Source organism: Aspergillus aculeatinus (assembly GCF_003184765.1).
Source record: "Aspergillus aculeatinus CBS 121060 unplaced genomic scaffold BO66scaffold_49, whole genome shotgun sequence".
In the NCBI taxonomy this organism is placed as follows: Eukaryota; Fungi; Ascomycota; class Eurotiomycetes; order Eurotiales; family Aspergillaceae; genus Aspergillus; species Aspergillus aculeatinus.
The window spans coordinates 67,309-94,413 of NW_020291518.1; the positions used below are offsets into that span (position 1 = coordinate 67,309).

At 50.8% G+C, this 27,105-nt stretch overlaps 10 protein-coding genes across 10 annotated transcripts; 6 read left to right on the forward strand and 4 right to left on the reverse strand.

Annotated features, from left to right (window-relative positions):
- Positions 1 to 452: 452 nt before the first annotated feature.
- Positions 453 to 1,622, forward strand: BO66DRAFT_295981 (DUF4050 domain-containing protein; the record flags this gene model as incomplete). The annotated part of the gene is made up of 1 exon (XM_025643195.1): positions 453 to 1,622. A coding segment is annotated over one exon (1,170 nt), but the record flags the coding sequence as incomplete, so codon positions are not given.
- Positions 1,623 to 1,861: 239 nt separating this feature from the next.
- Positions 1,862 to 2,498, forward strand: BO66DRAFT_172373 (uncharacterized protein). Its single transcript, XM_025642305.1, has one exon. The coding sequence runs from the start codon at positions 2,043 to 2,045 to the stop codon at positions 2,364 to 2,366; it is 324 nt and encodes a 107-aa protein (XP_025500387.1). The 5' UTR covers positions 1,862 to 2,042; the 3' UTR covers positions 2,367 to 2,498.
- A 1,083-nt stretch (positions 2,499 to 3,581) lies between these two features.
- Positions 3,582 to 5,022, reverse strand: BO66DRAFT_441916 (uncharacterized protein; the record flags this gene model as incomplete). The annotated part of the gene is made up of 4 exons (XM_025651376.1): positions 3,582 to 3,629; positions 3,689 to 4,252; positions 4,303 to 4,719; positions 4,768 to 5,022. 4 exons carry the CDS (start codon positions 5,020 to 5,022, stop codon positions 3,582 to 3,584), a joined length of 1,284 nt encoding a protein of 427 aa, XP_025500388.1.
- Positions 5,023 to 6,996: 1,974 nt separating this feature from the next.
- Positions 6,997 to 8,492, reverse strand: BO66DRAFT_414218 (terpene synthase family protein; the record flags this gene model as incomplete). Its single annotated transcript, XM_025649458.1, has 10 exons — positions 6,997 to 7,066; positions 7,125 to 7,351; positions 7,403 to 7,436; positions 7,492 to 7,581; positions 7,631 to 7,778; positions 7,837 to 7,850; positions 7,896 to 8,031; positions 8,092 to 8,110; positions 8,162 to 8,285; positions 8,332 to 8,492. 10 exons carry the CDS (start codon positions 8,490 to 8,492, stop codon positions 6,997 to 6,999), a joined length of 1,023 nt encoding a protein of 340 aa, XP_025500389.1.
- A 1,783-nt stretch (positions 8,493 to 10,275) lies between these two features.
- On the forward strand, positions 10,276 to 11,460 carry BO66DRAFT_172417 (uncharacterized protein). Its single transcript, XM_025642306.1, has 2 exons — positions 10,276 to 10,514; positions 10,580 to 11,460. Exons 1-2 carry the CDS (start codon positions 10,337 to 10,339, stop codon positions 11,095 to 11,097), a joined length of 696 nt encoding a protein of 231 aa, XP_025500390.1. The 5' UTR covers positions 10,276 to 10,336; the 3' UTR covers positions 11,098 to 11,460.
- Positions 11,266 to 12,449, reverse strand: BO66DRAFT_441918 (uncharacterized protein; the record flags this gene model as incomplete). The annotated part of the gene is made up of 3 exons (XM_025651377.1): positions 11,266 to 11,483; positions 11,549 to 12,091; positions 12,149 to 12,449. 3 exons carry the CDS (start codon positions 12,447 to 12,449, stop codon positions 11,266 to 11,268), a joined length of 1,062 nt encoding a protein of 353 aa, XP_025500391.1.
- A 1,591-nt stretch (positions 12,450 to 14,040) lies between these two features.
- Positions 14,041 to 14,571, forward strand: BO66DRAFT_431186 (uncharacterized protein; the record flags this gene model as incomplete). The annotated part of the gene is made up of 2 exons (XM_025650565.1): positions 14,041 to 14,448; positions 14,521 to 14,571. The coding sequence occupies 2 exons, from the start codon at positions 14,041 to 14,043 to the stop codon at positions 14,569 to 14,571; spliced, it is 459 nt and encodes a 152-aa protein (XP_025500392.1).
- A 726-nt stretch (positions 14,572 to 15,297) lies between these two features.
- Positions 15,298 to 17,524, forward strand: BO66DRAFT_459278 (glycoside hydrolase family 71 protein; the record flags this gene model as incomplete). The annotated part of the gene is made up of 2 exons (XM_025652248.1): positions 15,298 to 15,378; positions 15,431 to 17,524. The coding sequence occupies 2 exons, from the start codon at positions 15,298 to 15,300 to the stop codon at positions 17,522 to 17,524; spliced, it is 2,175 nt and encodes a 724-aa protein (XP_025500393.1).
- A 3,151-nt stretch (positions 17,525 to 20,675) lies between these two features.
- BO66DRAFT_474103 (uncharacterized protein) lies at positions 20,676 to 21,674 on the forward strand. Its single transcript, XM_025653114.1, has 3 exons — positions 20,676 to 21,222; positions 21,326 to 21,388; positions 21,460 to 21,674. Exons 1-3 carry the CDS (start codon positions 20,755 to 20,757, stop codon positions 21,568 to 21,570), a joined length of 642 nt encoding a protein of 213 aa, XP_025500394.1. The 5' UTR covers positions 20,676 to 20,754; the 3' UTR covers positions 21,571 to 21,674.
- Positions 21,675 to 22,624: 950 nt separating this feature from the next.
- BO66DRAFT_422731 (MFS transporter) lies at positions 22,625 to 25,484 on the reverse strand (the record flags this gene model as incomplete). Its single annotated transcript, XM_025650071.1, has 3 exons — positions 22,625 to 24,024; positions 24,128 to 24,425; positions 25,461 to 25,484. 3 exons carry the CDS (start codon positions 25,482 to 25,484, stop codon positions 22,814 to 22,816), a joined length of 1,533 nt encoding a protein of 510 aa, XP_025500395.1. The 3' UTR covers positions 22,625 to 22,813.
- Between the last annotated feature and the right edge of the window lie 1,621 nt (positions 25,485 to 27,105).

The window sequence follows — 27,105 nt, forward strand, 5'->3', positions numbered from 1 at the left end:
GTCTGGATTTGAGGTATTAAATAATATGAAGTGGATGTACAGGTCAGTAAGCGCAGTCAGTGCAGTACTTCCGGAAGAAGTAATCGAGCTACTGTTGAACCTGAACTTCGAAGGGGCTCGACCTCGGAATGACATCGACGAACCGCCGCCGCCTTTGGATCAGCCAACCTTTTCGGCTCCTCCTCAGTTGCAACTTACAATCTTTCCCCCCCCCCCCCCAAACTCTCCACCAGGTTTTCCTTCATTCCTCTGGTCTAAGTCTATTTTGTTCTCGGGTCAGTTTTTGTCGCCATTTTCTCTCATCTCTTTTGACAGGCTTCAATCTTCTGGTCTGAGCTAAATCTTCCTCGGGATTGTCGCCAGTCATCCTGAATTTCTCCCCGCAGCTTCTATTTTTACCCCTCTGCTCGACCTGTCACATTGCACTCACCCACCTACCCACCATGTCAACCACCGAGGCCCGTGATGCGGCCATCCGAGAGGCCAAGCAATATGTCCGCGACATCGTGCGAAATGACTGGGTCTTCGAACTGTCCCCGGAATACGGCATCCCCTCGTTCTCATCACCGCCCACGCCGGAGCAGGACGTGCTCGAATGGCGCTTGCGCGAATACGACAGTTCCGGCTCCGAACTGGAACCCCAGTCCTCCCCGACCATCAATCCCGCTGATGTCCAGCAGCTGCCGGGCTTCACGCCGTCGGAGATCTCCAGCCCGATCGCGACACCCCTGGGCGATGATTCGGAGCGCCGGCGCAAACGCCGCCGCCAGATGGAGGAGGAGATGCGCTGGAACGAAGGGCTGCGAGCGTGGGTGGAGCGACGAGATGCGTGGTCGGGCGCCCACACCAAGGACGAGATCCGCGCCAAAACCCTGAAAAAGCATCAACGGCAGCAGGAGGAGGGGCACGCAACGGAGTCCTCGTTATCGTCATCGGACGCGGCAGTACAGAGCCCGCCAAGGTCTCCGACAAGCGACCTTGTCGCACGGACAGAAGCCGCCCTTAGTCTTGGAGAGCCGAAGAACCTGGCGCAGCTGGACGGCGAGGAGGCTGAGCCGTCAACAGTTACGGACGACAAGAAGGAACCGACTGCGTCCACGGAAACCATCATCACCGAACCGGGCCCCCAGAAAGAGACCTCCAGCGCCACCACGGAGACTTCATCCTCAGAACAACCGCAAGCGCAACAGCCGCTCCGAACACTCGAAGAGCCTTTCATTCCCGTCGTCCCCTCGCTGATCTCTGGGACCAATCCCATCCGTGCCTCCATCACGCCAGCCATGTACCCCTCCATCTACTCCAAAGTTGTCATCCAGGGCCTCACGCCCACTGTCCCTATTAACCTCGCCGACGTCACCAAAGCCATGGTCCAAGGCTGGAAGGCCGACGGCCAATGGCCCCCCAAACCGACCCAGACCTCGATTGTTCTCCAGGACGACGCGACCATCCCTCGCCGACCGGAGGACAGCACCACGACGGCGGCAGCAGCAGGCGGGGACCGGGCGCCATCATCGCCCGAGTCGAAACGCCGCTCCGGCGTTGCCAGTGCCGTCCGCAAGGTGTTCCATTTCTCGGGGTTCCACCCCCACCCGTTCCACCGGAGAGGCTCCTCCAGTCAACAGAATACTGAACCCCAAACGCAAGCTGGCGGTGAGTCCGGAGCGAATCTTGCACAGTAAGATTTGAGCAATCAAAAGCTGAGACTGTTCGATCGCAGCTGCTGGACTCATCCAGGAATAACCTCGAATGGAGCGGCATCGTTTCGTCTCCAATATTATGATATCTCTTATTGCCCCGAATTCCCCCCTTGTATCCACTCTTCTGCACCCGGAATGCCGCATGCATCCTGCGTTCGTGCAGCCTTCCTCCTCTACCTTTACTCTTGAATAATGACGTCTTTTCCTTCTTGATTACATGTCACGTATGTACGGTTGTGGTTCGACCATGATACTCTGCTTGTTTTCTCTTTCCTAATGTTTCGAATGGATACTTATGTTGTGACGTAAGATGATGAGTTGGTTCCTCTCTAATCTCCTAGTTCCATGCATGCAGGAGGTTTAATTATCTTTTTCCTTTTCTCGTTTCCTTTATCTTTTCCACTTCTGGTTAGAGCATACAGAATATCCCAGATTGTCGTCAATGCGCGGGGTTTAGACCCACCAGGCGGATCTATCAATATATCGATTCTTCTATGGCCCCTTGCAGTTTTCGTGAACACTTTGCAATGGAACCTCGGTTCATGCTGGCTCACCTTCGTTGCAGTATATGGTCCATTATATCCGCAATCATGCTGGATTTACCCTACCAACTTCCCCATGCTGGAAAGCTGTCCGTACGAGTATAAACAATATCCTCGAGTCCGATGACACCGCTCTGTCTTCGGGGGTTGTCCTCGTCTCTGCATTCTGGGCACCCGAACAGACTGAACCCATCCACATACGACCAGAGCCAGTCCTCTGTTGGCTAATCACGAATCCATGCATAGTACGTATGCTAGCCATATCTTTCCGGTCCAGTGGGTTCACTTGTAGCTTTGCGACTATACCCAACTCCCCTACCAACCTTACCCCTAACTATTATGACATTGAACAAACCCATTCCAAATAAACATATACTTAGGTCTCAACACAACAATTTCCAAATCCAAAATATGCAGTTCTGCAGCCGATGAAAGTTGATTCTCGACAATACAAACTCACGTAAACGTGAGTCCTGCGGCAGGGTAGGGTAGAATACCACGCTTGGCGAGGGCAGTGGAAGTCAGCCCAGGAGAAAACGGAGTTGGAGAGGGGAAGACCCTGGGAAAGAAGACAAGGGAGCTGAGGGAGTCTGCCCTCGCTTTGAAGGTAAGCTTACTGACATGGACTGCGTGGGTAGGACTATCCTCGCGTGTACCGGCTGGGCTGTCATGAACAGCGAGTAGAATGAGGCTCCTCGCCTGCTGAGATTGTATGGAAAGCACGATATCAAATCTCCAGAGCTCACAGTTGCAGCAAGGCCAGCGGTCGCTGGCATGACGCGGTACACGGTTGCTTTTCTACTGCAGACCCGCCGGGGGATTGAGACAGATGAGTCGTGGCCCATTCGAGCGATGTGTGAGAGAGTGTAAAGCTGCAGGATTGACAATACCGGTCTTGAGCAGCGCCGGAGAATGAACATAGTAGTCGAAAGCTATCTTTCATGGATCTTCTGGACTGGAAGTGTATCATCCGTACTTTGGAGGTTGAGTATAGATAAGTTGAGGAGACTTGCTAGAGCATACACAATTAGCGCCTGCTCTTGCAAGCGGCAATCGGGGACAAGGCTTCATCGACTCCCTCCCTCAAGACTGTATTCAAACTTAAACGGCCCTGGCATGGCGATTCACGCGCAGAACGAAATCTTTAAAGGGAATCCCTACCACAGAATGCTCTCAAACTGTTCTAGAAGGCCCTTCTAAAGTGTAACACGCCAAGTACTGATCAAGGACTATAGTCAAATACACAGAAAAGTTTTATATCCAGAAATCCAGACATTTGGGTGATTGCACTCCATGCATGTTTCCAGTACTATCCAGCCCAATAACAACGCACCCGTGATCCTCAACAAGCGAATATGATATCAGCATAATCCGTGAACAGCCAGTAAACCTCATCCCAATGGTTGTCAGCCTAGCCGATAAGAAGGTGACTTTTTCATAGGTACTCACCCCTTCCATCATATCGACAAATCTCTCATCGGCCTGTGGAGCAGCAGCAGCAGCAGTAGCAGCATCCTGCACAATCCCCACCCGGAGAAGTATCCCATCCCGATCTTCCTGCGCAAAATAGAATCGCAGGATACTGCCATCCCGAAAGGCCAACGCATCATACTCTGGTCGTTTATCGGCATCTTCGTACCACTGGCCCAGGATGCGCTCGGTGCCGTCGCGGTAGCAGAGGAGAAGTCCCGTACATCGAGACTCTGGATAGCAAGCCACCAGAGATCGAATATGCCTTAACGGTGCTTGTGAGAAGAACCTTGGAGGATTAAGGATATCTATAACCTCCATGTGTTGACGCGGCGGGATGGCAGAAACAACGTGGGGAGTAACGGGGTGCCCGTGCGGCTGGTAAATACTACCTAGGCTCGTGATTGCTCTAAGGCCTGGAGACTTATCGTAGTAGAGACCTTGGAGATCTCCGCTGTCTGCATGGAATATGCTCTTTGTACATGTTCGGCTGGACTCGATGTAGGGACCGAGAAAGTATGTTTCGTCTTTGCTGGTGGTTACCTAGGCTGATGTAAGTATACAGCTTCTTCCACGGAAGAGGCACAGCATACAGCTAGATAAGGCTCGGGTAGATAGTCATTTTGCTCCCAGAGAACAAACACCGAACTTATGGTTTCTTGACGATCAAGGCGGAAGTGGATAGGGCAACCGAACTGTCGCCCATACCAGTGGGTAGAAGAAGAAGATTCTCCGCAAGACGATTGATGCGGGCAGGAGCGAAAGTGGGTTCCAATGCCGACAATGCCCGCGTTCGAGCAAAGTGCCGTAAGTCCGTATAGCTTTCCTTCCTTACTCTGCAAGGGGATATACTCCATAAGCCGCTGAGCCTGGGTCGAGAAGTCCACATGCCGCGGCCAATCATAAAAGGAATCCGCAGAGGGGCGGGCAGGAGGAAGTATAGATGACCAGAGGAAGTCATGTCCGAATATTGATCTATCACAAAGGATGATGTCGAATATCTTGAAAATCTGAAGTTCTATATCAATAAGATCCTCTAATCGGGAACAGATACTTACATCCCACTTGAGATCTACACGCAACTCTTTCGTCTGAGGGTAGATGACTCCACGGAACCGAGTATCGGACATTGTCTTGTTCGATTTGGCGCTGGGTACTTCCGACACAAATTCCAGCTGAGAAAGCCCATGAATCTCGATTGTGAATATCATTGCCGCTTTCGAGGAAGGGACTGATACGGCTGCAGAATGTTCGCTTTCGTGGCCGTACACTATTTCTCCCTGACGAAGGCCACAGACGTATGTCTGCTTCATGACATGTGTGTAGTATAAAACAAGGTCACCACCCAAAGAGAGAGTCGCAGCTCCGCTTGTAACGGAAGGGGTTGACCAGAGATGTTTCGTAGCCTGGAGTGCCAGAATCGAGCGCACACTGCCAGGCGAAATGAAGTCCCAGATCATTGTCCCGAGTTCCGGTGGAAGTTGCCCGCATCTTCTGAGCAGCTCTAGATATTCATCATCGTTGGGCGGATTTTGAAAATTGGCTGGGGCGCAAACTAATGAGTGGATTGATTGTTGAAGGAATCCGTGACTTCTGTAGGCCTCCCTTGGTAGTGTCGTCCAAATATGAGGTATCATCGCGAGACCTATATCGTAAATCATAGCACTCTTTGGTAGATCAACTACAGCAGATAGGCAGATACTATGAGCCGCAGGCGCATATCTTGCCTTTCGTCGTGGATAATTGTGTATAGCTATGTAAAGATTCTCAAACTCGATCGTCCGACCATCTTCCCAAAAAGTGGCATCTGGAGTCCAGACAGCAGTCTGGTCTTGTAATTCAATGACTGCAATCATTAGCGGGTGAGTAAGAGCCATTGAACCTGCGACATACGTGCGCGAAAGTATGTATCTGTTGTAAATCTCTGACCACAAAGTGAGCAATAAGGGACTCGCTTGTAGCGACGAGGCTTCCACGGAAGGCCTGCAAACTGTTCCATGAGTGAGGGTGGAAAACGTCGCAGAGCCTGGCAATGCATGAGTCGCCGGGATCAAGCCTCGACTGAAATGCTCGCCGATAAGCGGTCTGATCGTGCTATTTCAGTTTGCTGGTGGAACGTGGCTGCCCCCTCCTTCAAGCATATGCACCCCAATCGGGCAGCATCTGATTAACAGACTAATTTATATACCAGGTAATTGTTCTGTCATAAAAGTCACATGATAAAATATCTCACTTGGAGTAAATTAGAAAAGCAATAATCTTGCTCTACATAGCTTGGGAATAAGAGTAATTAAAATTGGGCAGCACTAGGCCTCGATAAGCTGATTTCATGTGATTCCTCTTTTTTCTCCCCCCTGCTTCATCTTTCTACTTCTAGTTAGAGTATACATATATCCTAGACTATAAACACTCAGGGTGTAGACCTAACTAGGTAAAAATATAAATATGTATAGTACTGAGTAGTATCTATGATTTCTGGTGTGTAACCTTTGAAGTTATATTGTATGTAGATTCTTTTAACCCCCCCGTTGCCGCCTGTGGGGCCCTATTGATAGTAGAAAATTAACATCAACAGTATTCTAAGGCTGAAGTCAGAGCTTCTATATCAGATCTCTACTCACAGCCCTCCACGTTTTTCAACAAATTCCTGCGTGGTATAGTAGGTATGCATACCCGCAAGGTCCGGTTCACTTGCAGCTTCCGACTCGAACCCCAAGCATTCCACAAACTCTCACTTTTGAGTACTTAGGACGATATTGAACAAGCCTTATTTCATCAGGTAATCAATCGGAGAACCCATAAATAAGAGACGTAGAAACCCATTATGATGCTGAGATCGGCTCTATACAAAATGGGCTATTCAAGGTAAGCTTCGCAAGCGGTGGTACACTGCATTGGTCAAAGCGTAAATTGAGTGGGGAACTATTCTCGCCTGCTAGCCATTGTGAAAAGCACCACCAAATCCAATCTTGGTTTCTAAGAGTTGCTAAAAGTGTGTTAATGGTGATGCAAATGCAGAGAGGTCGCCGGCATGACGCGCAGACTCCCTGAGTTGGCCGATTGCCTTAGCAACTGACTCGAGTGGTGAGCCATACACTCTGCAACCTGAATTACTTGCGGAAGTAAGCAGAAATGTACTCCTTCACTTGTAATTGGAAGATCTTAGGCTCAATTCTGGCTCTGTATGGTACTGTACCTAGCTACCTCACCCTCAAAGGTTACGAGATAGATCACACTGATGCATATGCCGTCGGTTACAGCAGTGATTGCCTTTCCCACTTCAATTCTCATAAGCCGAATGTAATCGTGTTTCCAGCTTCGATTTTCGAGTGGTGGAAATACCGTTGCCCCGTATAACTATACTTGTCAGTCAAGACCTTCCACTCAGTGTGAAAACTCGAAAACAAACTCGTACCTCCAATATGTCAGCCCCATCACCACATTCTTACAGCCCTCCAGGAAAGCTTCAGTAATTTCCTCATGCGGCGCAGAGTCATGTTGAGCTTGAAGATGCTTCTCAGTCTCATGGAAACCGTGTGCTGCCTCATCGACCAGCATAATAGCTAACTTCATGGCGGTGTTGCAGTCGACGCCTTCGTTGAGCATTAATACTGGGATGAGATTCTCGATTTGCCCATCCGCCTGAGGGTCGATGGTCAGTAGTGGTTGATGAAAGCATTTAAGAGAACGTACAATTTCTTTGCGCAATGAAAACATGTCGTTGATCCTGCATGAGTGTTCAGCTTCATGGTCACGGGGATGGCTAGCACAGGTGCACCAACATGTGTACCAAATACGACGTATGTTTCCACAACAACTGCATCGACTCGCCATCTAGCTGTTGTTGTGAGACGTCGATATCATAAATGAAGCTAGTAATCTTGTCAGTCGCGAAATTTTGTTCAGCGACGTTTCACCCACGGGATTGTGGCTATAACCGGATACACCCCGGCAGTGCGTTCACGCCGGCTCAGATATTGCTTCAGTGATGGAACGTGGTTTTCCGAGTAGACCGTGTCCACAGTATCGACACTTTCAACATAGTATAGCTTCTGGTCCAGAAGGACCTCTAGGGTGTCTAGAGACTTTGTCAACTCGGAAAAGGTCAGAGTGCGAGGCGGATTGACCTTTTGAGCACACGCTTCGAATGTGATCGGCGACTTCATTCCAGCATAGCAAGGCAAACTAAAGCTCCTCTGAGAAGTATGACAGATCGGGGATGTCTTCTTCCTCCCCGAGTACGGCGTGGAAGTACCGTACGGATTGCTCTCTGTATTCCTGGGCTTTATCTTTATCGTTGGCGAGGATGCCACAGTCGAAAACTACAGGCGTGTCAACAGTAAGCTAGATTAACGGAGTCAGGACCTCTCAGGGTTTCATACTATCATCCCAAATAAAATACTGTGTTAAGCTTTCAGCTAAGGTCATTTAGTGGACGATTAGAGGACTAACCCATGCGAAGGCTTTAGACACGGTACATAGGACCTCGAACGAAGAACGCGCACAGAAGATAGCAGCGAAGACTCCAAAGTCTGCCTTTTGAAATTTGCGACTCGTAGCCCGATTTGGCACCCATCTGTTATGAGTTTAGAAAAGTGGCTCACAGTGAGACTGGTACTTACCGTTCGATCCACGGATTGAGAACTTCATCGCGGGCTCTCTCATAATCAGGATGAATTTCAGCCTTCCATTCGGGAAACAAAGCGTATAGGTCTGGGAGTGTGGCTGTTTGCCCACGGATTGTCTGCCGGAATAAGGCCAATGTTTCTTCACTCGACACCATATTTCCTGTAATGACTGAGTTGGGCTTCGGGATATTATTCTGTGCTCAACTGCAAGATCTCTGCAGAATCGTTGTGGAATCTATACCACCTAGGATCTGCATTGTTGATCGATCTAGAAAACTTTCAGTAAGCGAATGTACTCGTATCAGTATCATCGAGTGGCTGTCGCAAGCTCTCAGCCCGTTAAGTGGGGTACACACTTCCTCAGACCCATCTACTAGTGTCAAAACAGCCTCCATCTTCGTTCTTTTTCCCCACCTCAGCTTTTCGTCTTGCCGCGCTGTTCAGCTGAACGAAGCGTTATGTGGTGGCGCGGCTGTAGAAAGACTAAAAGGATTCAGTGTAGTAGGATGGACTCAGCGCCACAACACGGCCTGGTTGGCAATGTTTGTCAATCAGTTGGGGGGAGGCTTGCTTGCTGTATTCAGGATTATGGCTCACAACATCGAAGATGGGATGGATCCCTTAGCAACAAAGTATCCAAACTCTCTTTGGCTGACCGACTTCTTTTCCCCACTCACTGGTTCTCAGTAACATTTGCCGGCATGTCGATCTTTACTCTCGGAAATCTAATGCGAGCAATGCCCTGCACCAGAAGCTTACCACCTGAGCTCTGGAAGGAGTCAGTCGCTCTCTTGCTCAGAGTTGGAACTTTTCATCCCGGTGCTTTTGCATACCTATTTTTCAAGAGGAAACTACTGCATTTGCCTTTTGATTCAATGCCGGATTTCCCCGACCATCAGCGATTGACCACGAGTGGCTATGAAAGGGAGAATCTTGTCAGGCGTCTTTCTTCCTCCAATGTGAAGCATTCATTGAAAAGCGGTTCAGCCGACTCAGCCACTTTTGGCAGGTGTGATGCCCCACTGCACCTGCCTTCGCCGCGGCATTTCAAATCCGTTCTCCAGGATTATCAGACAATATGAGGCTTGCCTTCGCATATTGTGGAAAGATCTTGAATACTCAGTAGGTACTCTCTATCTCTTTCCCTATTATGCTTATCGTTTCCTTATAGCTGATGTTGTCAAGATGCAAGAAGATGTCCCGAGTCATATTTGGGGCTATCTCAGATGGGCTGGCTATATGCGGCTCAGGGCGGTGAGCTGCCTCTTACAGATGTACATAGATTCTTTAGCTCTGCTGGAGAACATATTTAAGGATAGGAGTATATTGGAGGCAAGCAGGTGATTTTGCTCCCGAACTTTCTGCCCAAATTCTGGATACACACTTCACTGGCGCAAGTATGGCTGCATCTACATCAGTTTTCGAATCCCAGTCCACGCGCGCTCATATAGAAGCTCGCTCAGCATAGGAGTAGAGATTGGGCACTTCGACGTAGATTGTTAGCCCCGAAGACACCTAGCAGGCAGCAAGATTCCAAGGTCATCTAATAACAGACCTCATAGCAGTTTCAATAACTTTGACGATCAGTATATAAAGATGTACTAAAGAAAAGAGATACTAGTAATCACCAAATTGACACATCGTATCTGCCTATGAAGCATATACATAGTCAGTTCAAAGTATACACAAGAACTAAGGTATTTTCTACGAGTAGAAAATCGATCTTAGTACTTTTCTTTCATTCTTCCAAGGTCATCGAGGTCTTGTCTTCTTCCAATGGCGTTTCTCGATGTTGCAAAAAACGAGACGGGATATTCATTTTCCGATCCCCCACTACGCAAACAAACAGGGGGTGAACAGGGTCATGTGACATGGTGTAGGGACTATATAATTATGTACCCCCCCCCCCCCGTCATATCGACTCTTTGTTCCTTACGTCTTTTGCTGGAGTCTATTCTCTATATCCTGCACAACTCGTTTACGAGACTTTCGGTCAAGAATGACCACCAAATATCGCCCAATCACTGCAATCACTGAACTCCAGGTTCCCCAGGGGCTGGAGCTTGATGCCGAACAGTGGGCCGGCTATTTTCAACCGTTGGTGCACGCAGACGGCCACAGGGGGACAGTCTGGGGAAGGTCACAAAAGGAGCCCGGGGTAGTGCTTCTGGTAACATGTAAGTCGAGCATTCTCACTCGACTCCTTAGATTCCCAAGTATGTTAATTCACATATCTGCTCAGTATGGGACCATCCCGACGAACTTAGAGATTTCCAAGATTCGCCTTGTGCCCAGCTCCTCAGGGAGTCTCTCTTGGCAGTTAATGCCCTACAACTCTCTCATCACGAGGCCTTAAAGGAAGAAAATTGGTTTCACTATCTAAAAACATCCTTTGTTCAGTTCTATTGGGTCTACCTTCCCGCAGCAATGACCCCTGAGCAAGAGACCCGGTTTGGCAAATTTCATGGCATCAAAACACCAGCTTTTGGACCTAGTTATCCAGCAAGCCGGTCACATTCCACCCGCACTCCGGACAAGATATGGGCTACTCAGACAGAATTGTGGCGTGGCCAAGAAGCCCGACTAATGCTCTGGGCGCACTTCTGGCGAGATGAAAAGGCGGCCGATTTCAGGTTCTTGATAGACAACTTCATGACATACCAAAATAAAGTCGAAGTGCTCTCTGATGTTCTTGTTGAAGCCGGTGCCTTGGAATGGAGAGATGATTTCTATACTTTTCAGGAGGTGCCCATTCTGTGAATATCATTGTGGTTTTGTGTTTAAGGCTCTTGCTCTTGTGATATAGGTGGCGGATTCGAAGAGCTGATACCAATCTGAAAGACATTCCCTCACCCGCATTGATGCTCCTTCTTTTGAGTATCTCTCTCTTGTCGATAATGGTCCCCCTTGCCTCACAATGCCGTCGTATTATTGAATCAATTCGGCAACGCCTGAATGAAAGCTCCATCTTCTATTGGGTTTCGCCACGGTACCCCACCGCGTCTGCTGAAAATACCAGTATCCCACGCTGAAGAAGAGGTATGTTTCCGGGTTTTCGCGGAGGAGGCTCAAGTAGTCTCTATCCTGGTTTTTAACTGCCTGATAGGGATTAATTTCAAGCGCTTTCTGCTGCTTAGACCACAAATCTTGGATACAGTAGTCGTTAGTCGAGGATCAGCTTGAGGTATATATCAGCTCTGCAGAGGCTTACATTCTAAGTCATAAGTGTGGTAGTTCCCGATCACGAGGTGGAACAACTCATGGTACAGAGTGCCACTAAGGGGGACGTTAACCTGGATCGAATCTCCACGTGTGGGTGCTCTCGATCCGAGGGTCCTCGTAACATAATTCCTGCTTCTGAGGGCCCTGGGACAAAATGTCATTGTCTTTGGGGTGGTTCTCTCCTGTGTTACTGCCAAGTTAGCGGCGGGCGTACAGTAGGTCCCGCCCTCGTAGTCCGAATCGAAGATATAATCCTTCAAGTCATCTGACCAATATGGTACCTTATCGGAGATGGGTTCCCACATCCCATCATCGTTTTTGAAGAAAAGATATTCTCGATATTCCGGGATTTGAAAGATTGCGTATGGGGCCCGAGAGCCGTCTGGATAATCTTGCCATCTATCGTTCCCGTCTTTATCTTTGGCCGCGTCGGTCAGATGCTCCTTTTCGAGCCATTCATCGTTGCAGTACAAATGAGCTTTATCTGTGGATGTTTCGCCGCCGAGGAAGTCTTTTACCCGCGTGAGATAATCTTGTGTTCAATGAGCAAACTGATCCAGGAAAAGGGCAGATGAATGACACTCCTTACTCTTGACCGAGGCCATTGCCTGGGCATCGTCGTTGATCCTGAAATAGGTCCACAGATAACTGCGGGCCACGCGGCCTTCTCTGGTACTGACAGGCTTAGCTGCGTCCTCGAACACTTGCAAGCCGGCATTGACAAGCTCTTTGCACTCAGCTATGAATGTCTCGAATTGATCAAGGTACTGGGCGCAGCCGCCATTGTTGTCTGTGTCTGTCTTAACCACGAAGAGGGATTGGAATGATGTATCGGTCGACTGGGCTGGCACCCAGAATAGCCAGAAGTAAACGAGTAGAACCCAGCGCATGATCAGTGTTGCTTGCTCAGTGCTAGAACTGATGATACCAAAATCTCTTCCTCTTCCACCTGATGAGGTGCATGGACAGTATATATGTCTAAGACGCAGGCTATTTTACCCCCTACCGGATTCAGATGCCCGAAGTACACCGACGCTCACAAAGGCCCTAAGCAATGTTGACCGCGACAATAACCCCAATCACGCCTTCTCTCCCTGAAAGTCCTGTACCATAGCACTGCTCCTGACAACGAGACCTTGATCGGTGGTTTTGGTTTGCTAAGAGAACCCAGACGGATGGGGCCACGCGAAAAGGTCGGAAATTACTGCTCCATTGGTGGTGGTAGCGCTCTTCGACAAAACCCCAAGAATGCCACCGGAGACATTGGCAGCCTCTTGGCAAACAATGTCCAACACCTAGTAGTCACCGAATGTAGTATTTAGTGGGGGCCATCAGGAGGTAAACATTGAGATCCAGTGGTACCTGATTTGCTCATTGCCCTAATCAATGCTAGCGTGGAAAATGTCTCAGAAAATCGAAGGGCATTGACATCGATGATTCGGGGCGGTCCGCTCTGCTACGCCGCCCCGACCAATCGGTGGTCTATACCCCAGTGAACTTGGCGTCCGCGACGAATTCTTAGGAAAGGCTTTGTACGAAGCTTGTAAACATTCAATTTCCGGTCTTGCCGAGTGGGGAGAAAAAGATCTGATCTAGTCGCATGTTCTGACTCAGGAACTTGCACAGTCACTGGTGAGATCTAATGTCTGACCTGTCGCATTTGTGAATGTGGCATAGCAGTACGCCCTGCTTCCGAGTATCAAAACGATCACGTGACAAGGCATGCAAGTATGTCATCCCGCCCAGAAAATGAAGAGCTTGTCAGGCTATCAAACCGAGGAAATGCTCCTGCAATACTTGATATTTATGTAAGCGAATATCCTTTGACAGTCACTCAAGCGATGCCTACGACTCGAATGAGCACGTATTGAGGGCTGCACTGTGCAGGTACCGCCTGCAAAAGACCCACTTGGTCTTATTTCTCCCCGGCCTAAGAGAGGACAGGGTTCAGCCTAAGCCTACTCTGGGATGTATTTGAGTGCTAGAGTCCCCGTCTTGTGAGCCTTGCCACCTCTCAGGGGGTGATCGCAGGGTCTGCGACGCTTATCTCCACATCTCCTCCATAAGTGTTTTGCTCCCAGATCCGGATCCTTTCGGCTATGTCCATATCTTCTTCTCGCCAATGCGAAGGGAGGCCAAGCCCCCACCAATTGACAAGACAGTGAACCAGGTTAGGTTAGAAAAATCAATAGTCTCCTTTTCCGACCCAAAAGGACCACAGGAACAATTGGCTCAGGTACACGGGGTTTGATCCGGAGAAATCCCTTTCTTGGGCTCTACATGACTAGCTTAATCCGTAGCGTCTGTGTTTATATAGTTAGTAGAAGACTCTGTCTTCGGCTCCGACAGCGCGCCAAGAAAAGACGACTTCCAAAGGGCCTCCGGAGCACTATTTGGAAAGGTTTTCATATACTCTCCACTTCATCCCTAATTGATCCGGCTTCACAATCTCCATCCTCGCTCAGTGAATTTCTCAACAAGATGACTCCTATCCGCTCATTCATGCTCATGGCTGCTCTGGCATTCTCGAATGTGGAAGCTTTGGCTGGCTGTCAGAACTCGGTGTACAACGAGACAGTCGCCTACTTCAACAGCGCGCCCGTCACCTTCAGCTTCGAGATCGCCACCGCCACTGAATGCCAGAACTGGTGCCGAAATGTCAAGGCATGCCAAGCCTGGCTTTATGTCGACCAATCAGGCCAGTGTGACTTGCACCGCACCAAAGCACTGAGCCTTTCGGACAACATTGGCTTCACATTTGGCGGATGCGAGCCGAGTCCCGAGTCTCGGTTACCTCCATCTCCCATTGCATCTCCCACTGCATCTCCCACTGCATCCTCCTCCGCTGCTGCGAGCAAAAATCAGATCCCTTCAGAGAGTTCTACCTTGGTACGCTTTTCCCCTATTAAATTGTCCCCACTTGCAATCATGGCTAATGGTAAACCTTGCCCCTCTCTCTAGCCCCGTGCGAGGCGTGAAATTTTTCGCCATAGACACGAACATCACCATTGAGACGTTTCGGTGGAAATTATTGTATTGTGGGAATTTCGAGGGCAAAGATTGCATCATGACCTGTGCTTATTAATGTATATGGTCGCAAACAATTTCCAGGAAGCTTTACTTTTCATGTGTCGTCAAGGCAAATCAATGTACTGTATATAACAACAAAACACGCGAGTTTTTGGGAGGTCAATACAACTCATGTTGTGCTTGAACAATCACAATCGGGATCTGGCACTAAGCACCCGCTGTGCTAGGCAACGTCAGTGTCTTTTCAGAGTCATTTCCCCAAGGGTAATTGGTTTCGTTAGCGTGATGAGAGATTCTCTCTGAAATCCATGTAGGAAGCGATGCTATCTCCGTTGAATGCCAAGCACTTGCGAAATGCTGCGCTCAGGAACAACAACTGGAAGTTCGCCGCTAGTTGCGAACTAGATGACCCACTTGAGTATTGACCTCATTCCACGAATTGGTCTCAAAGCACTAAGAAATCCTCGCGACGGAGTAATACCACAGAGGAGCACTGAGTAAGTAATGTGCCTCTGGGGTGGAGAATCATCACCGAAATTCGAAGCTAAACCGATGTTGACTATCGAAACGGACTTCGGCCCAAACGCAGGAAATTGGTCAGCCAGCGGACCTTTGACAGGGGGTCTTCTATTCCTATATTAGGAGACATGGTACCATGGATAGTTGTACCTTCCCAAACATACTCCTGCCATCACCTCATAGCCAGCCATGGACTCTATCCTGGCTTGGATCGCGCTTCTCTTTCTTGCCTGCCGCGTGCAGGCGGCCGCTGTCTTCGCGCATTTTATGGTACGTATCTCAATCATCCTAGTTATTGTGCATCTCCTGACAGTGGGTTCAGGTCACGAACTCAGCCAACTACACGTCCGATGACTGGAAGAATGATATGAAGCTGGCACAAGATGCCCACATTGATGCCTTCGCCTTGAACATGGCGTACAATGATCCGACGAATATCAAGGCTCTTCCTGCTGCATTTGCAGCGGCTGACTCGATTGGCTTCAAGCTTTTCTTCTCCTTTGATTACGCTGGAAACGGTGACTGGCCAAAAACCGATGTTATCAACCTGATAACTCAGTATAGCGCCCATTCTTCTTATTTCTTTTACAATGGACAGGCATTTGTCTCCACTTTTGAAGGGCCAGGTCGAGCAGATGACTGGCCTTCGATCAAGGCCGCTACTGGATGCTTTTTTATTCCAAGTTGGTCATCCCTCGGAGCCAAGCCTGCAGTAGAAACTGGAGTAGTGGATGGGCTTTTCAGCTGGGCCAGTTGGCCCTGGGGCTCTGAGGATATGAACACCTATATCGATGCGTCCTATCTTCAATACTTGGCTGGATTGCCTTATATGATGCCCGTTTCTCCTTGGTTCTTTACCAATCTTCCTGGGTACAAAAAGAACTGGATCTGGCGCGGAGACCACTTGTGGCATGATCGCTGGCAAGAGGTACTCTACGTCCAGCCGGAGTTTGTGGAGATTATCTCCTGGAATGACTATGGCGAGTCCCACTATATTGGACCGCTCTACGACAAGGCTATGGAAGCATTTGATATTGGAGAAGCACCGTTCAACTATGTGACTGATATGCCTCATGACGGCTGGCGAGCCACCTTGCCCTTCTGGATCGATATGTACAAGACAAAGACTGCTGAGATTACAGAAGAAAGCATCGTAGCTTGGTATCGACTATCTCCTGCTGCTGCGTGTGCCAGCGGGGGTACTAGCGGCAATACTGCATCCCAACTCCAAATTGAGTTCCCACCTGCGGAGATGGTTCAGGATCGTATCTTCTTCTCTGCAGTGCTTGGCTCGTTCTCCGGGGCAGTAGTATCAATTGGAGGGTCATCTCAGACAGTTGGATGGTCCTCGGTTCCTGATGACGATGTCGGGGTTTTCCATGGCAGTGTCGCCTTTGACGGCCGTACGGGACCAGTAACCGTATCGTTGCTTCGTGACAACAAAGTGATTGCTACCATAGAAGGAAAGGAGATCTCAGCAAGCTGCCCCAATGGAATTCAAAATTGGAATGCCTGGGTCGGCAGTGCTACAGCAGGGACTACAGTATCTGCTAGGCCAAAGCTGCTTCTTTCTGAGCAGAGCTGTATGAATGGGACGGGGGCCAACAACTTTGCTGGTCTTTGTGAATTCTCTTGCACGTACGCCTATTGTCCCCTCGGCGCCTGTACGTGTACACAAATGGGACTTGGTCACGAGAAGCCCAACTCTACAGGTGTCGTAGGATATCCTATCGCAGGAGAAGATGCTAGCTATAGTGGACTGTGCAACTTCGACTGCAATCTTGGCTTCTGCCCGCCGACGGCCTGCGGAACTGAGCAAGTTCCCTTGGCCACACCCTCGGTTTCTCCATTTCTTCCTCCAGCATGCACGGCAGGCACGGGTGAAGGTAACTTGGCAGGCCTTTGTGACTTCAGCTGCACCCATGGCTTTTGCCCAATGAACGCCTGTACCTGCACAGGCCAGGGAGCAGTCAACGTCATGAATCCCACCACCGACGTGGTGGGCGAGGCAGCCCCTGGTCAGGATCCTGCCATCTACGGTCCTCTATGCGAGTATACCTGTCAGCGAGGATACTGTCCCGAAGGCGCGTGTGCGCCAAAAACGGAGAGCTCCGGCGAATCAGGATCTGGCTCGGGGTCTGCATCAGGGTCCGGAGATGGCGATGTCTATCTTGCACCATCAATCTGGCATGATCCTTCGCCAGTGGTTCAGTGTTATCCTCCCTGCTCGTTGATTTTCCCACCCCTGCCTCTCGATGAGCCAACAACCATCCATCTTCCTCCCTGGACAACCAAGGTCCCACGAAGCTACGTGATAAGCAATACCTCAACCGGCGGAGATGGCCAGGTCACAACTCACTATGGATACGAGACTACTACGACCAACATCACCGTTGCTCTGCCACCTAGTATGTAACCCACCGTTCTTTACCCCTCACGCTCTCTCAGCTGACTTTCACTTCCAGTCATTACTGGTTTTATTCCTATGTGGGGGCTTTATGTCAATGCCAGTGTAACGACTACAACTATAACCATGACGACTAGTCTCGACCTTCCTCTCGTGGTGCAAGTCCTACCACCTTATGGCCCGACTCCGACCAGTACCACCACCACCCTCACACCACCTCCGTATCCATGGTCTCAGCCTACAAAGGATCCCGTTCTCAACACCGTACCCACAATCTGGTCGTCCGGAAAAGCCAAGCCCACCACAAGCAAAGGTAGCAAGGGCGCTGGTCACAAGTGTGCTGCGTTCTGCAATGGGCCCTGCCTGGGGTGTGCGCCGGACTGGAGCAACGCTGTCAACGGCGGAGGCGGCAGTAGTGGCGGCGGTGGTGGTGGTGGTGGTGGTGGTGGTGGAGGCAGTGGCTCTGACAGCTCCGACGACGAGGACTGCAGCACCGAAACGGCGAAGATCTGCTCGACCGTCTGCGTGGCCGGGTCCGGTTGCGACTGGGACTGCTCGACGACGACCGGGTGCTCCGTCACAGCGACCTCGACGACGACCACCGATACACCCGCCCCAGGATTCGCGGTGACCATGGAGCAATGGCCGGAGATCACGCCGCAGCCCGACGAGGACATCCGCATTGCCATGTCCTTGGAAGCCGAGCTCTCCTCGATGTTTGGCCCCTTGGACGTGATCAGCGGGCCTGAGGCCACGGCCACAGCCACAGCCACGGGGACGGGGACTGCGTCCGGCAGCGCCCCCAGCAACGGCGCCGATGCCGGGCGCGTCCTCATCAGCTACTACCACGACGCGCACACGGGCGCCGGGGAATGGGACTTGTACCAGTACTACGAGCACGGCCCGAGTCCGGACATGTGCCCGGAGGTCCAGACCCCGAATTTCGTCATGACGGACGGCGCCTTCCAGGGGATGCGCGACGGGACGGGCGGCTTCAAGGCTTTCGGGTCCACCTGCACCTACAAGGGTACGGATCTGCCGGCAAGCCAATCGTCCGGTTCCAACGAGGCGCAAGTGGGCACCTTTGTGTGTGATGGGTTCCGGGATGCGACCTGCTATACCGACCTGGCAGTGGGAACCACGTGCGCGGAAGGCTGGCAGTCCGCGAACGAGGTGCTGCATTGTGAATGGTAGAAATAACCCCCCTTCCTTGACGAGCAAAAGTAATTTCCTGTATGATATAATATATTCCATTCATGACCAGCACTGTAATACATGCAACGATGCAATGTCCGAGTTTCTGTTACTTTTTCACAAGATAGGATTTGCGCAAACCCCTGCAGTTGATAGCACCGAGTGTGTTGATAGGTGGCACCGTATAGACGAATCGAAAGGGCATATCCTGAGAGGGAAAAATGATAAAAGAGAGAAGAGAAGGGCGCCCGATCCGATCAATCCTCGAAAATCGTCAGGTGCCCGACAACTATCACATAGATCCTTTTTTTTTTTTTTTTTTATGGAAAAAAAAGGTCCATATAAAATGGCGATCTGCTCTGTACGGTCGGGCGAAGCTCATTTAAGGTTAGTGGTGGTTTCAACTCCCCACCCACAAGATCGCGAACCTCGGATCTATTTTCCGGGCACCCGAAGTGCTACACTGCTGGCTGCCGCGCAGTTCTCTCTTGCACTTCTTTTGAGTTATGATATACTTTAGCAAGGGAGGAGAGAGCACATACGACCACAGGGTGTGGAAAATAGGGCTTCCCGTCCGCTCAGCCGTACTCAAGCCACACGCCGGGAGGTTAGTAGTTGGGTGGGTGACCACCAGCGAATCCCTTCTGTTGTATGTTTTTGTTTTTTTAACTTGTTGTTCTTCTATTTGGTCTTAAAACCTTTTCCAACCTGTGATACTGTTGTCACAAGCCTCCTTTCCAAGTGTTAAATGGGGTTGGGGGTCTGAAAACAACATAAAACATAATCATAGCTTAGTAGAATGGTTCAGCCGAATAGGCTGGCGTATGTCTTATAAATCATATAGTATAGGGACTATAGCTGAATTGATAGAATCTAGTAAAAAGTTACCTTAAATTGGAATAAATCAGTTCTACAGTAACAACCTGCTAAAAAACAAATATATAATAATAATAATGCGAGGTATAGCAGAGTAGACTTTTGATTTGTATGTGTTCTTCTGGTACAGCCCGGTTTTTGGACTAGGCCTGGTATTTAGAAAATATTACACATGATACCTGTTGGCATTCTACTACAAATGTCACTGTGTAAAAAGTTAGCGTTGTGTGCCGTGTTGGGGCTTGGGGCGATATATGCTTTATCCTTGAATCTCTCTCCTCTCCGTGGCTGCGGCTAATGATCTTTCTTTCTTTTCACATCTGCCTGCGCAGCCATCATCGAGACCACCCACATCAACGCCCTCGCCTCTCTGACGCAACTTGTATCTCTCCCTCTCACTCCCTCTCACTCCCTCTTTACCACCGATCTGGTAGACTAGCCACAGCTTCGTAGACGCAAGTTGGTCCCCTGTTCTCTGGAACAAGTATATCTCAGGCCCTCGACCCTCCAAGCTGCCATTACTAATGCCTCTACACCGTTGAAGCAAACCTCATTATTATCGCCTTCTGCGACCCGACTCTACAACCGCTCGACGATGCTATCTCTCACAGACCAGACCATCCCCACCACCACCTCGGTGCGACGCGACAGTCAGGAGGAGACTTTGCCGAGTGACTTGCGGAGGTAATATCTGGTTCCGGGTCGATCGGTTCTAGAGATCCACCGGACGGATCAAATAGTGGTCGAGCACGAGATGGAGGTCAAAGGTGGAGATAGATAAGAGATGATTGCATAATTGATTTGGCAATCCAAGCGTCGTCTTTCTTGCAGGTCTGACTGGTCGAGTTAAATACCTTTTTACTATTTCCGAGTGAGGTCTTCGTTGCTTGATCATACAAATTGAAGGCAAATCTCATATACATGTACCTTGTTCGTTCTTAGCTTGCTATACATGAGCTAACATGTTTATAGTAAGTAGCCGAAAGAACCTGCATGGATTGATGCTTAGCCCCCCGCTCCGGTTAGTGTCCTTATTCGGCCGCCCAAGGTCGGAAAGTGGCGCACAGGCACAGCAACTACACCTGATCGACTCCCCTTCTTTACTTCCTCCTCTCCCCTTTCCTTCTCCATATTACCACTGTCAAATCATCCCAATTCTGCCGGACCGAATGTCCCCATTCCTTTCCCGACTGCGTGCGCTCCTCAGAGGCCTGACCTCCTCCTCCCACAACACGCGACCCCTGACCCAAGTAGCCATTATCGGCCTACTCGGCGCGGGCCAACGAACGATCCTCGAGCACCTCAGTGAGACCCCGATTCGCCCTTTCATCCTGCAAGGCCAGCATCGCATCGCGGAGGAGGGCAGCAGCCCTTCGCTCGGCCTCGCGCTGCGGATGGTGGACGTGGGCGGCGACGCCCCGGGGCGCTGGCACGTGCTCACGGCCCAGTCCTATGCGGACGTGGATGCGCTGATTGTCGCAGTCGACGTCGCGGACCCGATTACCCTGGACGAGCTCCGGCAGGAGCTTGGGCGAGTGGTGCGCGGGCGACGCGTGCAGGGATGGACAGAGCCTTTTCCTGTCGCGAAACAGGGAGTTCCGTGGCTGGTAATGGTGATGTTCCGGGGGGAGGTAGTGGTGAGTCTCCAAAAAAAAGGGTCTTTCGCAATTCTGAGTGGGTTTGCGGAGAACTTTACGGGGAATGTTGGCTGACTTCGTCCTCTGCTGGTCTAAATAAAAGGATGAAAATATCGCCCAAAAGCAGGTCGCTACTCTGCGCTTGGATGAGCTGGGCGTCGACTGGGTATGTCAAGTTTTCCCTTGATATGATGTTTCTCGTTTGATGGCTTTGTAGGGTATTAATTCGCTTCACAGGTCTTCCGCCCCGTCGCGGCGGGGAATGGAAAAGATATCAAGCAATCTGTTTCCTGGCTGACGAACAAACTTGAGGGAAATACGAGGCATGCTGAGAAGGAGAGGATCTGACCACTGTGCGTGATCTGAGTTGGCCAACTTGCCACCCTGGGGTATACAAGGAGCTACTAATCGAGGAATGCGGGTTGAGGGAGATGAGCCCTACGGTTCTGCGTAGCCACTAAGACATAGAGTATTATTTGAGTAATGCTCTCAATGATCTCGGTCTCGAGATTGGTCTTCTACTGAATTGCATCTTTCATCTGCTGAGAGGACCAATCATGCTGTTCTTGTTGGTACTCTGACTGTTTTCAAATTTCTCATTAATGGTTAATTCACCCCCCCCTGGCTGTACTTTCAATTCCCGCCGCCCCAAAAGTGTACCAGCATCCCCGGACACGGTCTGTGTCAGGGTATGGGACGATTGATCAGCCAGCTAACCTTGGTTTCACACGCAATGGAGTTTCGGGGGGAATTTCGAGCCGAGCCATCCTCCCGCGCGGGGCTCCACCGCCCTATTCAAGCCGTTCGTGGGTGAAACCCTAAGCATGGGCGCGCTAGGCATTGTGTGGCTGCACCAGCATTAAGTCACTGAATGCGGTATGTAGCGGGGGTACTACATCTAGTAGCATCAGGAGGCAATAAAAAATCAAGATCCAGTGGAATCTTTATTAATAGCCAGCTGGCATGGTTTGGGGCGGTCTGCTCTGCTACAGCGCCCCGCTCAAGAGATACCAAGTAGATATGAACGTTTCGGTAAACAAAGTAACATGACTCAGCTCCATCTATTAACCTACCAATCTAGTATCTAGCCATCTTCTGTTTGTGTTTAAGTTATACACCGGGCCGGGAGGTTAGTAGTTGGGCGAATGGCCACCAGCAAATCCCTTCTATCACATCTCTTCTTCACTAGTTCTTATTCTGTTCAGTTTGGACCTTCCTCTGTTGTATATTGCGACTTTGTATAGTAAGCAGTACCCACAGACTGCTTGTTATTCGGCAATGTGCCAGAGTTGCCTCGGGGGGGAAATGATCCTTCTTGTTGTGTACTGGAACCCGAATCTCTTCGGATTTTGCTTTCTCTCACAATGACTGAAATAAGCTATAATCTCGGAAACTCTATAGTGAACAGGGACTTGGACGAAGGGGTTTCTATATTTTTCTATATCATTCACATTATGTATACACCCTGAATCTTAAGCCCTTCGATCAATTTGACCACCTGAGGCGTAGTTCATCATTCGTCACAAGTCCCCTTCCCGAAGGACATCTGGGGTCTGGGGATTCAACATAGCAGGAGTAGGATAAACCAAAATCACAGCTCGATGGGATGGTTCAGCCGGATGGACCGGCCCGTCTTCCACAGATAGTACGGCACGGGGACCATGGCCAACGCGATAAACCCCAGCAGGGAGTTGCCCCAGCCCAGGCCCAGACGGTCGTACAGCGGGGGGCCGGCCAGCGGCAGGAGGGCGCCGAGGAGCGAGCGCGAGACAGTGACGGCGGCCATGGCAGAGGCGGCGTAGCGCGGGAAGGCGTCGATCATGTACATCTGGATGGCGAAGAAGATGCCCAGCATGCCGAAGCCGAAGGGCACGAGGCCGATCAACGGCACGAGCCAGAAGACGGCGCGGTCGGCCGTCCAGCCATACCAGAAGAGGGCACCGGGGATCAGAAGGCCGAAGACCACCATGAAGGGCAGCCGCATCTCGGGCTCGTAGACACCGCCGTTGCGCGCGGTCAAAGTGACGATGAGCCGGTCGCTCGTAGTGGCGATGCTCAGCAGGCCGGCTAGGAATCCCAGGCTGGGGCCTAGGTAGGCGAGCCCCGTGAGCTCCGGCGACCAGTGGTAGGTGTCCTGGTAGACGGTGGTGATGGTTGTCAGGAGCAGGTAGAAGAGCCCGTAGATCAGGGCCATGTAGGTGGAGAACAGCGCCACGAGGGGCGAGAGGAAGAGCATGCGCAAGGGGCGCGTCAGCTCTCGCTGCATCCGGCGCCAGGTGCTGGCGCCACTTTTGCTGCGGTTGCTGTGATTCGGCCCATCTTGGCTCTCGTAGGCGGACCGTAGATCCGAACGGCCCAGCGCCTTGGCTAGGCGCGCAGTCTTGCGGGCGATCAGCACGGGGGCGTAGCTCTCCCGGTTGAAGAGCTCGATGGCGGCGCTGATCACCCCGCCGGCGCAGCAGAGCGTCCAGAAGACCCAGCGCCAACCGACCCGTTCGGCAATGAACCCGCCGCAGATGGGGCCGAGCACCGGGCCGAAGATGACGCCCACCGCCGCGATCGCATTGGCCCCGCCCCGTTCTTCCGGCACGAACAGGTCGGCCACCACCCCGCCGTTGAGCGTCATGCACCCTGCCCCTCCGATTCCGGCCAAAAAGCGGAACCCGATCAAGGCTCCTATTGTAGGTGCCCGGGCACAGCATACCTGCCAGACCACAAAGGACCAGTTCGCCGCTGACATTACAGGGCGTCGACCCCAGATTTCGCTGGCCGGGCCTAAGAGCAGTGGTCCGACCACATAGCCTGTCCTTCCACCCATAGACACACACATGTTAGCTCGATCCGGGGAGGATGAGAGTGATTGTGGTGATAATAATAATAAGGTCCGGGGGTGGGGGGACAGCACCTAAAAGATAGATCGAGGTCACAAAGCTGGACAAAATCGCACTCGAATTGTCGAGATCGGCATCGATATACGAGGCGGCCGGGGCAACAATGGTCGTAGCCAAGGGAGAGATGAAGGTGATCGCCGACACCTGGCTGATAAGAATCCACTTGCGGGCTTTGGGAAAGTTCAGGGGCATCGACGGGTCTTCTTGGCTGTCCCACCCGACAATGCCTTGGTCCAGGTCGGTCAGCGGCAGTGGCGTTGCTCCAGTTCCTGAGTCCGCTAATGGAGCATCTGACACGGTTGTCACGGTATCCTCATTCTCATGGCGATTCTCGGCAGCCTCGGGGTCGGTGGGCTTTGGAGTGGGCAGCAGGTTGATTTGGGTCACCTGATCAAATGCGGTCATGGGATTGGGTCTCGACAATCCAGGGGCAAAAGGTAGTTACTCACCTCGACGTCTGATACTGCCATGTTGCTTCCTGTAATCGGGAATAGAGAACACAAACAAATTGTGAGAAGGGTGAGAATGGAAAGCAAAGAGTAGGAGTGGAAGGCAAGAGAGGATTGGATATTATGCCCCCGAACGGGGGGCGGTGCATGTTGCCTCAGCTCTCAGGACTTGCGCTAACAGTGCCACCAATGCTCACTTTGGGCTGGAAAGGGCTGGAGAGAGTCTGTCGTAGCCCGCTAGATACTGTACAGTCTAGCATCGAATCCCTTTTCGGGAGGTTGCGTTCTTACCAGAGATAAGCTTTCGCCCATGTTCGGTCGGTGTCTCCGTGATAAGGCATCTGGCCACCCGGATTGCCGTCGGAGAAGCGGTCTGGTATGGAGCGTCATGACACTTACCAATTAGAGCTTCGTTGTTGTTCCTTGATCAGAGCCCCTGTCAGCTTTTCGCGTGGGATTGGATGCTAAGTTAGTCAATACTTAGGGCTTAAATGTCAGGCGCCGGACTCGATCGGAAGAAACTTGTAGCCTAAAGTAGTCTCAGCTCAGCCAGCACACGTAGGATGCCGGGTCAGGTCACATTTCTGACAGTTTTGAGGGCTCTTGTTGCCGAGTACGGGCCGGTCTTACTAGATAGACCCACCCATTGCTTATGCCACTTAGGGTTCATTCGCCAAGAGATCCGTCGGTTGAGTAAAGTGGTTGGTTGCCCTTTGCTGTGAATCTGGACTCTCGTATCGTTCCCCCCCCCCCCTTTTTTTTTTCTTTTCGCATTGTTTGTCTACGGATATGGACCACCGCCATCAAGGACCTTGATATCTCCAGGCCTTGACCGGTGGATTCGGAACGTGAACTGCCTCAAATTGTCTTCTCTCAATTATCCGACGTGTTGATTGACCTTTGCATAACCCAAAGACGGCATGTCCGGGTGGAGGCTTGTTGCATCGCGGCACGAAGATGGCCGAGGACCAAGAAAAGCGCAGCGGCGGGGTTGATGGTCGAATCGGCATGAGCTCCCTGTATTTGCCGCGGTTCGAACTGTCCGTTGCTGAACATTGCCTATGAAAACATGCGTCCACCTCGGGCACCATCTGTATTGACCCGAAGAAGGGGAAAGACGCGGTTCTCAGCTGTAGCAATAGTGCTGGAGACATTGTAGCACCGGAAAATCAAATTTGAGGGCACTGGAGACCTCGAAATAGTGGCCGTGATCCGTCCCCGGATTTGGGCTGGATTCAACCCTGCATGCTGCTCAGGCATTCTTCCGGCCACTTGGATCAGTCCGTGGGCCGAAGCTTAAGCCTAAGTAGCTCGGGGATGTACTGTACTCGATTCGACCTTGTCTTGTTTATTTAGTCTGATGGCGAGCTTGAGCTTGAGGCAAGAAACTACTAGGTGGGTACACTGCAGAAGTCGACTGGTCAGCTTTGGTCATTCTGATCAATCAGTGCAAGGAGTCTGGCCTGAATCAGGTTACCGCACTCAAGGGACTGTACAGTGTAATTTGACAAGTGAAACTGCTAGATTCACGTCGTATGTTTCTTTGTTTTGTCAGTAACATTGTCATCTTTACACAAGTTCTTTATTTCGGTAGTTTGTTGCATCGATTCCCATTACTTTCTTCCACAGTGGTTCTTTATCACCGACCTTGGCTGTTGTCCTGATCGTATATCATTTTATTGTGCTAAGCATTCACCTTTGTCCTATATCCAACTAAAGTAGGCGATAAAGTTTCTGCTATATAAAGCTCTGCGCAAAGCAAATATATTAGGATCCATGACTTAAGCTCCATTGCATTTCCATAGCACGCCCGAAGCGTAATCTTATCCCGGCCAACGCCTCCGCACTAATACGACCTCCATCCGTCTAGAGCAGCAGTTCGGAGGGGCGTGCCAGTATCAGGTAACAAGCCCAAGACATGCCTTCCAAGGTAACCGAAATATACGTGAGAGCCCACAGAAGGAATATTCTGGTGTCCATCGCCAAGGTAACGGATGAATTCGAGCCTCAGGCGGATGTGGTGGAGCCAGAGCGGGAGCCCGAGCCCGCTGTGAGTGTGGAGATGGATGTGCACGCGGATGGGGCCGTGGATCTGAACGTCACCAAGACTGTGGAGGCGGACATCAATGTTGATGGGTCTGTGGATGGCTGGTTGTTTATCTATATCACTCTACTTGGTCCGTTTGAGTGCTGCAGAAGAAGATAAGAATAGATTTTCTTTGTAACAACTCGGTTTATGTCCTTTTTGTAGGGGTTGAGGTTCGGATGTTCTGAGAGCGAGGATTCCCCTATCTATTCCCGACCGAGCTTTTGCTCTGTGCAGTGTGTTCTTAGTTGCTTTTGTGGTTGATATACTGCTAAGAGAGATGTGTCCGTGGTTTTTGTACTCGAGGCAGAGGTAAGCACCCTGTCGTGCCAGCTGTATTGTTTGTTGATGTGCAAAGCTAAGGTATCCTACTTCTGCTGCGCGAGATATAGTCAAATAAGCTTGTCAAACGTTGTAGAGTCAATGGCAGAGGTTGTCGAATCTCGACTCCCTCAAG

What these genes read in the sequence shown, in the direction of transcription:
- BO66DRAFT_172373 (XM_025642305.1), top strand. Translation starts at nt 2,043, where the DNA reads ATGCATGCAGGAGGTTTAATTATCTTTTTCCTTTTCTCGTTTCCTTTA.
- BO66DRAFT_172417 (XM_025642306.1), top strand. Translation starts at nt 10,337, where the DNA reads ATGACCACCAAATATCGCCCAATCACTGCAATCACTGAACTCCAGGTT. An exon ending in GGTAGTGCTTCTGGTAACAT is followed by an intron (nt 10,515 to 10,579) that starts GTAAGTCGAGCA and finishes ATATCTGCTCAG; the next exon opens with TATGGGACCATCCCGACGAA.
- BO66DRAFT_474103 (XM_025653114.1), top strand. Translation starts at nt 20,755, where the DNA reads ATGTCCCCATTCCTTTCCCGACTGCGTGCGCTCCTCAGAGGCCTGACC. An exon ending in TGTTCCGGGGGGAGGTAGTG is followed by an intron (nt 21,223 to 21,325) that starts GTGAGTCTCCAA and finishes TCTAAATAAAAG; the next exon opens with GATGAAAATATCGCCCAAAA. An exon ending in ATGAGCTGGGCGTCGACTGG is followed by an intron (nt 21,389 to 21,459) that starts GTATGTCAAGTT and finishes TTCGCTTCACAG; the next exon opens with GTCTTCCGCCCCGTCGCGGC.